The sequence below is a fragment of the Haliotis asinina genome, chromosome 3, assembly GCF_037392515.1.
Source record: "Haliotis asinina isolate JCU_RB_2024 chromosome 3, JCU_Hal_asi_v2, whole genome shotgun sequence".
Lineage (NCBI taxonomy): Eukaryota > Metazoa > Mollusca > Gastropoda > Lepetellida > Haliotidae > Haliotis > Haliotis asinina.
The window spans coordinates 82,834,031-82,846,844 of NC_090282.1; the positions used below are offsets into that span (position 1 = coordinate 82,834,031).

General features: G+C 38.3%; 1 protein-coding gene across 2 annotated transcripts in view; it reads left to right on the forward strand.

Moving 5' to 3' along the window:
• The window catches only part of LOC137278606 (high affinity cAMP-specific and IBMX-insensitive 3',5'-cyclic phosphodiesterase 8B-like), a 182,851-nt gene that overhangs the window by 152,507 nt on the left and 17,530 nt on the right, over nucleotides 1-12,814 (forward strand). For both annotated transcript variants that reach the window (XM_067811074.1, XM_067811073.1), the window contains exons 5-14: nucleotides 1,638-1,695; nucleotides 3,648-3,815; nucleotides 4,297-4,437; nucleotides 4,728-4,816; nucleotides 6,109-6,206; nucleotides 6,723-6,802; nucleotides 7,163-7,333; nucleotides 7,621-7,672; nucleotides 9,462-9,597; nucleotides 11,057-11,255. In XM_067811074.1, the coding sequence (XP_067667175.1) occupies nucleotides 1,638-1,695; nucleotides 3,648-3,815; nucleotides 4,297-4,437; nucleotides 4,728-4,816; nucleotides 6,109-6,206; nucleotides 6,723-6,802; nucleotides 7,163-7,333; nucleotides 7,621-7,672; nucleotides 9,462-9,597; nucleotides 11,057-11,255 (1,192 nt within the window). The remainder of the gene's footprint in view (nucleotides 1-1,637; nucleotides 1,696-3,647; nucleotides 3,816-4,296; nucleotides 4,438-4,727; nucleotides 4,817-6,108; nucleotides 6,207-6,722; nucleotides 6,803-7,162; nucleotides 7,334-7,620; nucleotides 7,673-9,461; nucleotides 9,598-11,056; nucleotides 11,256-12,814) is intronic.

The window sequence follows — 12,814 nt, forward strand, 5'->3', positions numbered from 1 at the left end:
CATTAAGACTATGTCTCGATTTAATGAGCTTGAAGGAAGTAATATCTGCCTTGACTCTCCAGCAATAATTATGAACAGACCAAACATAAAAATCTATTGTCAAATTCATGGCAAATTACATACAGCTGAATTATCATCAATGGGTTGATTTTCTCCATAGCATTGGCTCACAGTCCATTGCTGTCACTGTAGATAATATTTACCCAGTGAATAGTATGATATATTGACTTGTCTGGAGAGGATTAGAAACCAATTATCATTTCAAAGGGAAAAACATATTTCATGAGACTCACTGCTATCCATGAAACCACTGGGTCTTATATATAACAGAATATATTTAAGCCTAAGTGTAATTCAAAAGACCTAATGTGAAAGGCTCCATGTTATTTTGGTCCATTGCCTGGAGCAGTTAGATGTACAGTTGTCATGGTGGGGCTTGTACGTCATTGTGGTTTCACTGTATTGCCATGCAACAATTGTTCTAGCCGCCAATTTTAACTGTCTGGCTTATGGATGACAAAATGAAGACCCAGATGCCTGATGTGTCAGTAGTGACCTGACAGGGCTTCCCTGTTTAACCTCACACATACAAGAGCAGCCATGTTGTAATATACCAACAGATAACTATGATATGGGGAGATAGAAGAAAGAATTGTTTACTGCCTGAAGTTGGTGTATATTGATTGCCTGCATCAGAGACTCTTTGTATCCAGACAGTTCTGTGTGGTAACATGACCAGCTGAATACAAGTGATTATAAACAGTTATTTCATGATCAAATATAAAAAAGTAATTTCTTCAGGGTGGCAGACATTTAGGGCACTTTGGCATGTGTGAAAATACTAACTAACATTTACATGGGATGAGCTAGTTAGTAGAGATACTTATATTTTTAGTTCAAGTTCTCTTCACTTCACTTCAGTGTGAATACCCTGCCAGTGTTATTGTATACCCTGCCAGGGTTCATGTATACCCTGACAGTGTTATTGTATACCCTGCCAGTGTTCATGTATACCCTGCTGGTGTTATTGTATACCCTGCTGGTATTCATGTATACCCTGTCAGTGTTATTGTATACCCTGCTGGTGTTCATGTATACCCTGCCATTGTTCATGTATACCCTGCCAGTGTTATTGTATACCCTGCTGGTGTTCATGTATACCCAGCCGGTGTTCATGTATACCCTGCCAGTGTTCATGTATACCCTGGCAGTGTTATTGTATACACTGCCGGTGTTCATGTATACCCTGCCAGTGTAATTGTATACACTGCCAGGGTTCATGTATATACCATGCCAGTGTTATTGTATACCCTGCCAGTGTTCATGTATACCCTGGCAGTGTTATTGTATACCCTGTCGGTGTTCATGTATACCCTGCCAGTGTAATTGTATACACTGCCAGGGTTCATGTATATACCATGCCAGTGTTATTGTATACCCTGCTGGTGTTCATGTATACCCTGCCAGTGTTCATGTATACCTTACCAGTGTTCATATATACCCTGCTGGTTGTGATATGTATGCTCCTCAGGCTAGAAACTCAAGTTTCAATGTATCAACACAGCAGCTTCAGAGTACAGTCTAAGCACATTGTTTAAACTGCATGAAGTACATATATGTATATATCTCACTTCTAGCACTACAGACAAGGAAGAACCCTCCATATTACAGCTACTGAAATCAGGTTTCAATAGAGTAAGTATTTAGCAATCACCTTTAGTACTTTTTCACTCTTCCTGTTTGGTGATGGTAAGATTCTCTGTACATGATAGACCATAGATCTGAGGATCTAGCTTGACAACAATTATTGAAGTGCCTGAGGTTGCCAGATATACTGATGGACAAAAGTAAAGAAACTTGTATAAAGTCTTTAAGAAATTGGAAGATGTTAATGCTGTAGTCATGCACAAGCAAACTGTAGTGCAAATGTTGTTGCGCAGCGTAGAGAATATGAGAAGTCTTCCTATATGTGAGCGATGCAAGCAAAGGTTGGCAACATCCTTCCCTCGCTTTGGATCAAAAAATATTTTTCATGTCAAAATAAAATACCGCCACAATCAAAGGTACTCTCCCATTTCCTTATTTGGTTGTGCTTTTAGATTTCCTACCCCATGTTTAATAATTACTCACATGAAATATGTTTAATTCAAGATTTAAAATGCCACTTGCGGTATTCAGATTGTTCTTCACCTCCATTACCCCTGCTAGCTTCCGGTTGATCGGTGTGAAGGAACAAGAATAAGCAGAAATTAGTAAGAAATACCATATTGCCTAATTTTATCATGAACGTGTTGGAGCTTATTTGTCTTATCTGTCATTGCTATTGTTAGAATTTTCGTAACATATATTCTACATAAAACACTTCTGGCGTAATGGGCGAATGAAGCAGGGGAGGTAACTGTGGGTATTCCATATGGTATAATATCCTCTTGTCCCTTCACTCCGTTGAACCGGAAGCTGGAAGGGGAAATGGAGGCAAAGAACGGTCTGGTATACCACGAGTTGCGCTTAAAATGTTGAATAAAAAATATTTCACGTGAATAATTGTTCAACATGAGGTGGGAAATGTGAGAGCACAACCAAGTGAGGAAATGTGTGTATACGTTTGATGGCGGCAAAAAATTTATTTTGACATGAAAAATATTTTTCGAACTGAGGCGAGGAAATTATGTTGCCAACCTTTGCTTGCTTCGCTCGCATGTAAGAAGACAGGTCATTTTCTCTATGCTGCACAACCCATTTGTGCTACAGTTTGCCTGCGAGTCATGTGATGACATGAATCGGTGAAATATTATCCAGTGTCACAGTCAATATTTTAGATTAATCAAGCTGTACGTAACCTAGACCAGACAGACTAGCAGTTGATAGCTAGAGGAACAATCCATGTTATTAATGCACACTGGAAGACAATCAGACATGTCACTTACTGAAAACATCCAACCCTCAATAGAGGGGTCTCAAGACAAGCACTGGATACTTTACTTACCTAAAACAGTCTGGACCTGGTAGTGATGTATATTACTAAAATGCTATGCATAATCTTGTGTAATATCCCTTTCTTGAGACAAGCATGGAATAATTTACTTACCTGGACTCCCCTGGACTTGATAGACATATATGTAAGAAAATGGTTATGTATGTATATATTATCTTGTATAATGTGCTGTAAGGTGTTTTGGTCCCTTATTTCTCTGTGTCAGTATAAGTTATGAAAAAGTTAAAAGCACAATTTCAGTGCCTGAATCACACATACCAATTCCCAGAAAACAGCAGACATTTTGGCAGTCCCTTGTAGTTGCTGTTTCGGCTCTCTGCAGCCACCTATCACAGCCAGTAGATAGTGTTAGTGCTGAGATAGAGATGTCAACAGATGCTTGTACAGCCACGTGTCATGGAGCAGGAAGTGATTCAACATTTGCAGATTTAGAATAAGGCACCATGGAATCCATTCCAGGGACACTTCAATAAGCATCAGTTTCGTCACAACAGGCTACTTGTATTATAAAACAATGTGCATTAATATATGCAATGTTTGTGATATGATATTTTAGGCACAGGTGTCCTCTACATTTCATACCTAGTTAATCTTAATAGTATTGAGACAGAACTATGTGTATGTAATGTCTGTTATGCTGTATATCTCGCAGAGGTACATTGAGAAGCCAAATGTTGGGAGCTGTATCAACGAGTTGCTGTCCCTGGAGCATGGCGAGGTTCGCTCCCAGATCAAGCTGAAAGCTTGTATTGCACTCTTCACAGCACTTGACAATGTGTCTGATGCTGTGGAGATTACAAATGAAGAGAATGAAATTCAGGTCAGATACTGCTCTTTGTTCTGAAGTACAATTAACATCTCTATTTACATCTCTTCCTGAGATTTTGAGACACAGCATTGCTGCAGCTGCCTCTTGTATCATCTGTAACTACTTATAAAGATCCAGGGTATAATAGGTTTTCAGCAACCCAAGCTTGCCACAAAAGGTGATTATTCCTAACAAAAGAGGTGACTGGGTGGTCAGACTCAATGACTTATGAGCAGCTCAGTGTTCGTCATGTTAATCACTGGATTGTCTGGTCCAGACTTAATTATTTACAGACTGCTGCCATATTGCTGGAATATTATCGAGTGTTGCCTAAAACTAAACTCACTCACTCATCATCTGTAACAGATATATAACATCACTCACAAAGATTGTGATTGTTTGTATCTAACATGCAAGCACTGTCAATGGCCTGAACCAACAGCTGCTATATTCCCAGACTGAGTGTATTGATGTATGTCTTTCCCTCACACAGTATGTGAATCATGGGTATGAACGGCTGACAGGCTACTCCAGTGAAGAAGTCTGTGGCCAGGATGCACGGGAACTCCCTAGATCAGATAAAAACAAACCTGACCTTCAAGAAACCATTAACGGGCAGCTGAAGAAGGGGAAGGTGAGCTTCTGTACCTATACCCCTATATCATGATTAGTATCTAAACATCCACTTCCTGAAATGTTCCACTTTTGTCCATGTGTAATTGCTAACATGACAGAATACAGAAAAGTTAGTGTTCAAGGACACTACATGGTATCAAGTAATTAAGAGCATATCAAGCTTTTCTGTTGAACAGTTGGTAAAGGCCTTCTTCATCTCTTAGTCACTGAAACTTAGCAAACAAAGGTATCTAAACTATTTACACCAGTAACTTCTATGCTGTACTTCCTGTTTTCCTTCCTATTCAGTATTGGGAAGGAACATACCACACAAGGAGGAAAAGTGGGGAGACGATACCACACCACTGTAAGGTGGCGCCAGTATTAGGGCCAGGGGGGTAAGAAAGTGGTTTCTGATGATGTTTATATCTTTAAATGTATCAAGTATATCTGACCATTCCATGGTATTTTCGTCAAGATTGTTGAGGTGATTCAATATTCATGTCTTCATAATCGACCAAACATTGAGAAAATACCACTATTATATCTACAATTACCCTGGCTATCTATAACGTTTTGTTCCATTTATAATCTAGGCCCTAAACCAGTATTGTTTGTAGGTGACCTTCACACTGGTACCAAAGGAGTCCATAATAAAAGAACTAGTGTTAAAGGTAGTATTAAACCTATCATAACCCAGGTGTTTTGGTCTTGCAATAGCAGATTTGGAATGGATGAAAGTGTTTTACAGCACCTGTGTTCACGATAATATTGCTTGAGTGTACTTTCTGTCTGGATGTAAAAAACACTGTGTTCATTTTCAAGGTACCTTATTGTGGTCAGGGACATTTGGAAAAACCCCAAACAAGATGTCAATTTGGATTTCTGCTCATTGTTGTCATGACATACAGATAGGTCCATACATAGTCAGTAACAGACTGCAGTATAGCTGGAATACTAACTCTACTGCATGTCCTTGATTTCCTTATTCACTCCCAGCGTTACCCTTCTGGTTGTTGTATCTCACGATACTTGTGAAGGTCTGTCTGAGAATTGATCTTCATTAACCCAATAATTGCTTGCCAGGTCATCATATCTCAAGAGCGTAGTTCGATGTTCATGTTTTTGATACCTTGATTCTCTGGTTTAGATTTGATTACCTGGTTAATTACAGACTGCTGCCATATACCTGAAATATTTTTGCGGATGCCGTAAAACTATACTACCTCGCAAACAATGAGTGGAACAATGAAACTAACTGTCAAGCATCTGTAAAACTGGTGTGTTTATTGAGGACAGTCTTTGAGATAATGGTGTTGTTGATATCCTCACAAATAGAATCCATCACACTATGACCACTAACTCCTGATCCAACGCAGAGGTGCGGGGTAGAACTGGCCCTTCAGCAACCCATGCAAGATGCAGTTCGCTGACTTAGTTGGAATATGACGTCGGTTCCCAATTGTGAAGACCAATGCTCATGCTGTTGATCACTGGATTGTTTGGTCCAAACCACTGCCATAGAGCTGGAACATTGCTGAGTGCGGCATAAAACTAAACTCACTCACTCACTCCAAGCCGGATTTAGACACTTAACACACCTGACAACGGCATGTGACTGTCACAACATGACATTTGATTTTTCTCACAGTGGAAGGTGTTATTGAATATGTTGTTTCCGTAATTTCAGGAAAATTTGTCAATTTGTGTCAGTAAAAACATCTCCACTAGATCTCTCCCAGCACATGGAGCGCATCAAGGACTCCGACTACACCCAACTAGCCAATGGTGAGTCGTATTGTAGTTACATGACCGTAACCAGTTTATGCTTACCAGTCAGTTCTATCTTTGTTTGATACAGAATTCAAGATCATATAACTAAATTGTTATTAATTCAAACTATAGTACACCGGAGAAAGAAATGTGCATATTCGCTGTAATGTGGATGCTGGGAATGCTTAGAATATTAACAAGACAGAGCCTCATATTAAAACTGTACACAAATTACCTTCTTTTTCTAGTGATAAAGTGGATGGGAACACAAATACGTTCCTAAGTTGATGAAACTATCATTTTTTTTATTAAAATTATAACACATCTTTATTCCACTTCTATCCTGCTGTATACACCAGAATGCAATGGACTGTCATGTAAATGTTCCAGTTCTGTAAGGTGATGCTTGTAAAGATTACTGATTGGTCTAGTTACAAGGCAGCTAAGGCAGTTGATATAACATATACCATATAGGGAGTATGTAGGTTTAAAAAATGTGAACATCTACACATTGTCAATGGTATTTTCCAGGTGGAATCCACGGTTTCCCGAAGCGACGGGAATCTATAGCGCGGATACACTCCATGACAATTGAGGCTCCTATTACTAAGGTGGGCTATAAAAATTATCTTTGTCTTTGTAAACATGCTGCACTGCTGATATACCGGTACCTAAACGGGCTCTCAATGCAGGCAAGGCTTAAGTGCAGTGAATCTGACATTTGTTTTACACCCAGGGGCAAACAGTAGCATGGATATATTGGATGTATCTGTGTATACATATTGCAGTGAAGTGGATTACTATGTCATGTGAAGCTGTCCATGCTTAACAATTTTTGAAGTAGTAAAATATATAAATAAGGTGAGTATTCAGGTGAGTTGAGAATGAACAATTGTCCCCCAAACCCTTTGATGAATGAGTCCATGTGATATGTGTTATATTGAATGTTTTATTATGATTACATACTTCAGGTGATCAACATTATCAATGCAGCCCAGGAGAACTGCCCCCTGACAGTAGTTCAATCCCTGGACCGTGTGCTGGATATCCTCCGCACCAGCGAGCTGTACTCACCATATTTTGCTCAACGTATGAAGGATGAGGACCCAATGACCTCTGACCTTGTTGGCGGTTTAGTATCCGTAAGTGAAAAATACCTTGTCATGTTTCTGAGGTTAAGTCTCACATTTTCCACCAGGTTTATGACAAGAGAAACTCATTTTACCTTTAACTAGAAAAAAAATTGAAATAGACAAAAATCTGAATTAATGTTATTCAACCATAAGTGATATACACATGATATTATTACATCATTGACTGTAATATCATCCTTTTAAAGTTTCTTTATGTGTTTTAATGTATTTGTGACACATCTGAACTGATAAGTAATATTGATGGTGAATTTACTGTACTTTTTTTTTTATTTCAGCAAAATATGAAACGTCGACTCTCAGGTCATGATACACATATACCCAAAACAAGTAGGTGGTGTGCCAATGCTGTTGAATTATCTGTTATCTGTGTCCTTGTTCTCCATCACAGATAACTCATAGAACAATGCATGAACAGTTATTAGAATCATTCAGTGATTGACAATATATGTTGCAGAATAATTTGTAAATGATTATATTATAAGTTATCACATCGTGTCGAGGGAAATACAGGGTTTTATCAGTCCCGAGTAAGGTTGTATTCCAAAACCGGGGGCTGATAAAATACTGTATTTCCTGAGACACGATGTGGTAACGCATTTATCTAGCTGAATGTTTTCACTAAATCCAAACAAAACAACATGCATCGAATCGACATACTGCCATGTTGACACCAGCTGATCCTTTGACCTCAGTGCACCGCACGTTACTAAAGGCTTGTCGATGCACGCTTTTCTCACTTCGCGTCGTCGCCGAGGCGTAGCGGGGTGATATGACTTTCGTAGCACGAGTACACGACTTTTATACTCCCGCTCGCGGATCGTGATGGATGTACATGGTATTTTATCAGAGTCACATGGACCAATCAAAACTCGACATTCTTATATGAGGCTATCTAATGTTTATTATCATGCTATGAAATAGCGTCTGCTCGGCGGCCCACTGCTGCTAGTTACATGGCGGACTTAAAAACTTTGTTTTATAGTCGGCCCTGTGCGCCAATACATTTCCAAGAGTATATATTTGACCAGGTCATTTACTGCAGGAAATATTCTGAAAGTAATTTACAATTGTCGTAGCTAGATGATGTCTGTATAGTTCACGATCAATCAAACTGGAACTTCCACAAATCAGCATACCCAGATCCACAGATCTAACACTAAATGTGATTGGCCTAGAGAATGCTTTTAGCCAATGAATGTCATTCTTTTCTGCGGTTCTGATTCAGATGGAAGTGACCCTATCTTAATCAACAGTGGTCACCAAGTCATGGTTTTATTAAATTTCCTTTTGCACATGTTTAACTTCTTTACCTCACTACAAGTAATTCATTAATTACTTTAGTTTAACACCACATCTCAATTTCCTATTTTTAGTGCAGGGCTGGTTACATGTTAACAGGGCCAGCAACATTTTCAGTTATCAGTCCTGTGGGTGTCCTGGCATTTTTTAGTTTCATGCACTGTTATTATAGTTCGTAATTTTTACACTGTTGCTTTGATTTAAAATGTAGTCAGGTTTTCACAAGATGGGTTGAGGAATATGTCTCTAATGAGAGTGGGGCGAGGTCATAAAACAACATCCAAAGTAACATTATTTCTATGTACATCTATTGATGCAAGAATTATCTTTTGAATTGATAGACAGTTCCCTAAATAATATTGCTTAAGACCAATTTATGCTTTAAATATTATCCCCTAAAAGTTTAGTGGATGTTCACTGGTCCCATGGCACACATGGGTTAATGTACTCTCGATGTTTGTTTAACATAGAAAAATGTAGTTATCATACTGAAAACCTCAATGTTAATTTTGAATAGTTTGAAGCACTGGTAGAAATCTCTTTGTTGCCATCACTAGATTTGCAGACAATAAGGAAAACAGATTTGCATTCACAAAACATCGGTAATTTCTGATTCAGTGTTATTCAAGATAAAGAATCACTACCATGAAGTACCAAATGAGTTCAGCATTCCAAAAGAGTATATAGAAATGTTACTCACTTGTAAGTGGGTTATATTGAAAATAACAGAAGGGCACTCAGTCAATCAGAAAATGACATCTATGTGTGAGGTAAGATAATGTGTTTTGTGTTGACATCGGTTGCTCTGTGTCCTCAGCTCATCATCCTCATGCTCACATTCCGTCTAGTCCGACTGCCCTGACACAGATCCCAGAAAACATACAGGCAATTCTTGAGAATGAGAAAACCTGGGACTTTGATATAATACAGTTGGAGAAAGGCACCAATAAAAGGTAAAAACATCCTTTGTAATTATCAGGTGGTGCCTTTTGAAGTAGGCAATGTTTATTTTTGCTTTGAATTGAGCCTGTAATATCACAAATGGGTACTCTTTTCAATATATTCCCAGACAATTATTCTCACATTTTTCTGAAATGCTGATTATTTTGAAATTTGACAATACATTGCATTTAAGTTCACCATTTGGAAGGATGAACAGTGACAATGGTCCATATTGATGCTATGATGTAGTTTTATTGTTGAGTAGAGGAAAATATAAGTCATCAAGTAGTCTACAGTAGAAGATATAAAGAAAACATTAATTCATGATGCAACCAAATGTCCTTTATCCCAAAAAGGGGGCGGTGGGGTAGTCTCATGGTTAAAAGCCTTAGCTCATCATGGAGAAGCCCTGAGTTCAATTCCCCACATGGGTACAATGTGTGAAGCTGGTGTCTCCCACAGGGATATTGCTGGAATATTGCTAAAAGCAACGTGAAACCCAACTCAGTCACTCCACAGCAGGAACAGCATTATGTATAGTATTACCATACGTAATTGTTGTGCCACAGGACAAAGGTGACCTGAGGACCAGTTGTATTGAGGGCCATTTTGATAATAAGCCATCAAATGTTTGATGGTATGAATGGTTTGAGATGTATTGAAATTTAGACAGATTGGAGCGGAACATTTTTATGGATAGGCAACTTCTTTAATGTAATAGATGCATCATTTTAGCGTAAATGCTGACACAGTTATCAAGGAAGTGATACACAACAAAATGGAGAGGGAGAATATAAGCATGAAGAGTACTTGAGTTTATGAAGTCAGAGAGGTTGATGTACACTGTTATGACATGGCTGATGGTTATGATGGCACAAATACCCTTCATGTGAATATACTCACATAATGAAATTCCATGTATAGTCTGAACATAGAAAAATTCAGAATTTGTATACTACATAGGATGAAAGTTGTTAGACAAACGATCACAGTTTCAGATGACAATTATTGGTTTGTATTACAAGGGAGTAAGTGGGTTAGTTAGAACAGTTAAACAATTGCACATGCAGTAATTGATAAGTGTTAACTTCGACCAACCCTATGTTTAATTTAAAGTGCATTCCCCCTTGTAATACAAACCAGTGATAAAGATTTAAAACCATGATCATTTGTTAAACAACTTTCATCCTAAGTTCAATAAAATTCTCAGATTTAAATGTTCATTTAGCAAGGTAAAATTATGAGGATTTGCAATCTTAATTTCACATTATTTGACTTACTGTTTTGTCAAAAGTGAAATTCAAAATACTTTTTCACTGCAAACAGACTATAATATGTCTAGTCACCCTACCACACCCAAACAGTGAACATGTTAATGATACGATAAACATATATATGTATACAGACAATATGATTAAATCTTTCAATTCTGATTTTAGACTAGTAACATTCTATTTCTTTTGTTTTCAGACCTCTGGTGTACTTAGGTTTGCAGATATTCTCCCGGTTTGGAGTTTGCGAGTATTTGAATATCAGTGAAACCTGTCTGACAAACTGGCTACAACTGATTGAGGCCAGTTACCACATCTGTAATCCTTATCACAACTCCACACATGCTGCCGATGTCCTTCACGCCACAGCATTCTTCCTGGATAGAGAAAGGGTCAAGGTCAGATTATTATCTTGGTTATGATCATGTATTAATGTCATCGTCATTATTATTACTGTGAATTTTTGTTGCACCATTTGTATTTATCACTGCTCATAGACCTTATACCGTTTAACCTACCCATGAAGGTCGCAGGGTAGAATAGGCCTTCAGCAACCCATGTTTGCCACAAAAAGCGACTATGCTTGTCGTAAGAGGCGACTAACGGGATCGGGTGGTCAGGCTCTCTGACCTGGTTGGCACATGTCATCGGTTCCCGATGGCGCAGATCGATGCTCATGTTGTAGATCACTGGATTGTCTGGTCCAGACTCGATTATTTACAGACCGCCGCCATATCGCTGGAATATTGCTGAGTGCGGCGTAAAACTGAACTCACTCACTCACTCACTATACCGTTTAACCCAAAAACATCTGTGTCAGAACCGAGCCCGATTTCTCGAAACAAACTTAAGTTTTAACTCAAATCTCAAACTGAGTTTGACAATTTGAAACAGCAGAATTTTTATCTCAACTGTATTTTTTAGACTAAAAAAGTCCAAACAATTAAAAAAAATTGTCCACCAAATTCAGATTGTGTACTATGTTTGAGGTGGATACCAATTTCCTTTCATTCTGGAAAATGTGTGTTCATTTTCTCAAATTTGAGTCAGCACTAGGAGAACATGCAACCACATTTGACAATAAGTTTGGTCTTAACTTTGAAGCCTTGTATAGGAGTTTACACAGATTACAGAGCTACTGAAGATTTTAGGTACTCACGTTTGAAAACTGATAGATTTTTGCATTGATAAGGCTTAAAGTACAATTTCCTTAAATCTTGATAAACAGGACAGTTAAAAACAAAATGAAATTGTTCCTGTATGTAAATGGAACAGGAATTAATTTTTAAGATGTTGCAGAGTGGAAGTATCAATAGTATGTTCATACAATCTACACTAAGTAAAATTGGACAGCTTTCTTCCAAGTAACTGGAAAGCATTATCAGTGAGTCTTTGTTTAATGACAACGCAATTGTAAGAGACTTCAATTCTTACCTATATTATATATCACCAAAACCAAAGGTTGCAATATGTCATAATTTAAAAATAATTATTCATTACACAAACTAATAAAACTATAGTTAATGCCTAATGTTGTCATTTTATTGGTGTAGGACAGGAGTGAAGTCCCAGAAACTCACAGAAGATATTGAAGTACTCCAGTACCACATTTGGTAGCAACTGGTTTTTAGGTTTCGTCTATCTTTGCCTCATTGCGATCAACAGGTTTATAAGTTTTGTCTGTCCTTGCCACACTGCAGCCAACAGGTTCGTAGGTTTCGTCTGTCTTTGCCTCACTTTAGCTGACAAGTTCGTAGGTTTCGTCTGTCTTTGCCTCACTGCAGCCAACAGATTCATAGGTTTCTTCTGTCTTTGCCTCACTGCAGCCGACAGGTTTATAGGTTTCGTCTGTCTTTGCCTCACTGCAGCCGACAGGTTTATAGGTTTCGTCTGTCTTTGCCTCACTGCAGCCAACAGGTTCATAGGTTTCTTCTGTCTTTGCCTCACTGCAGCCGAC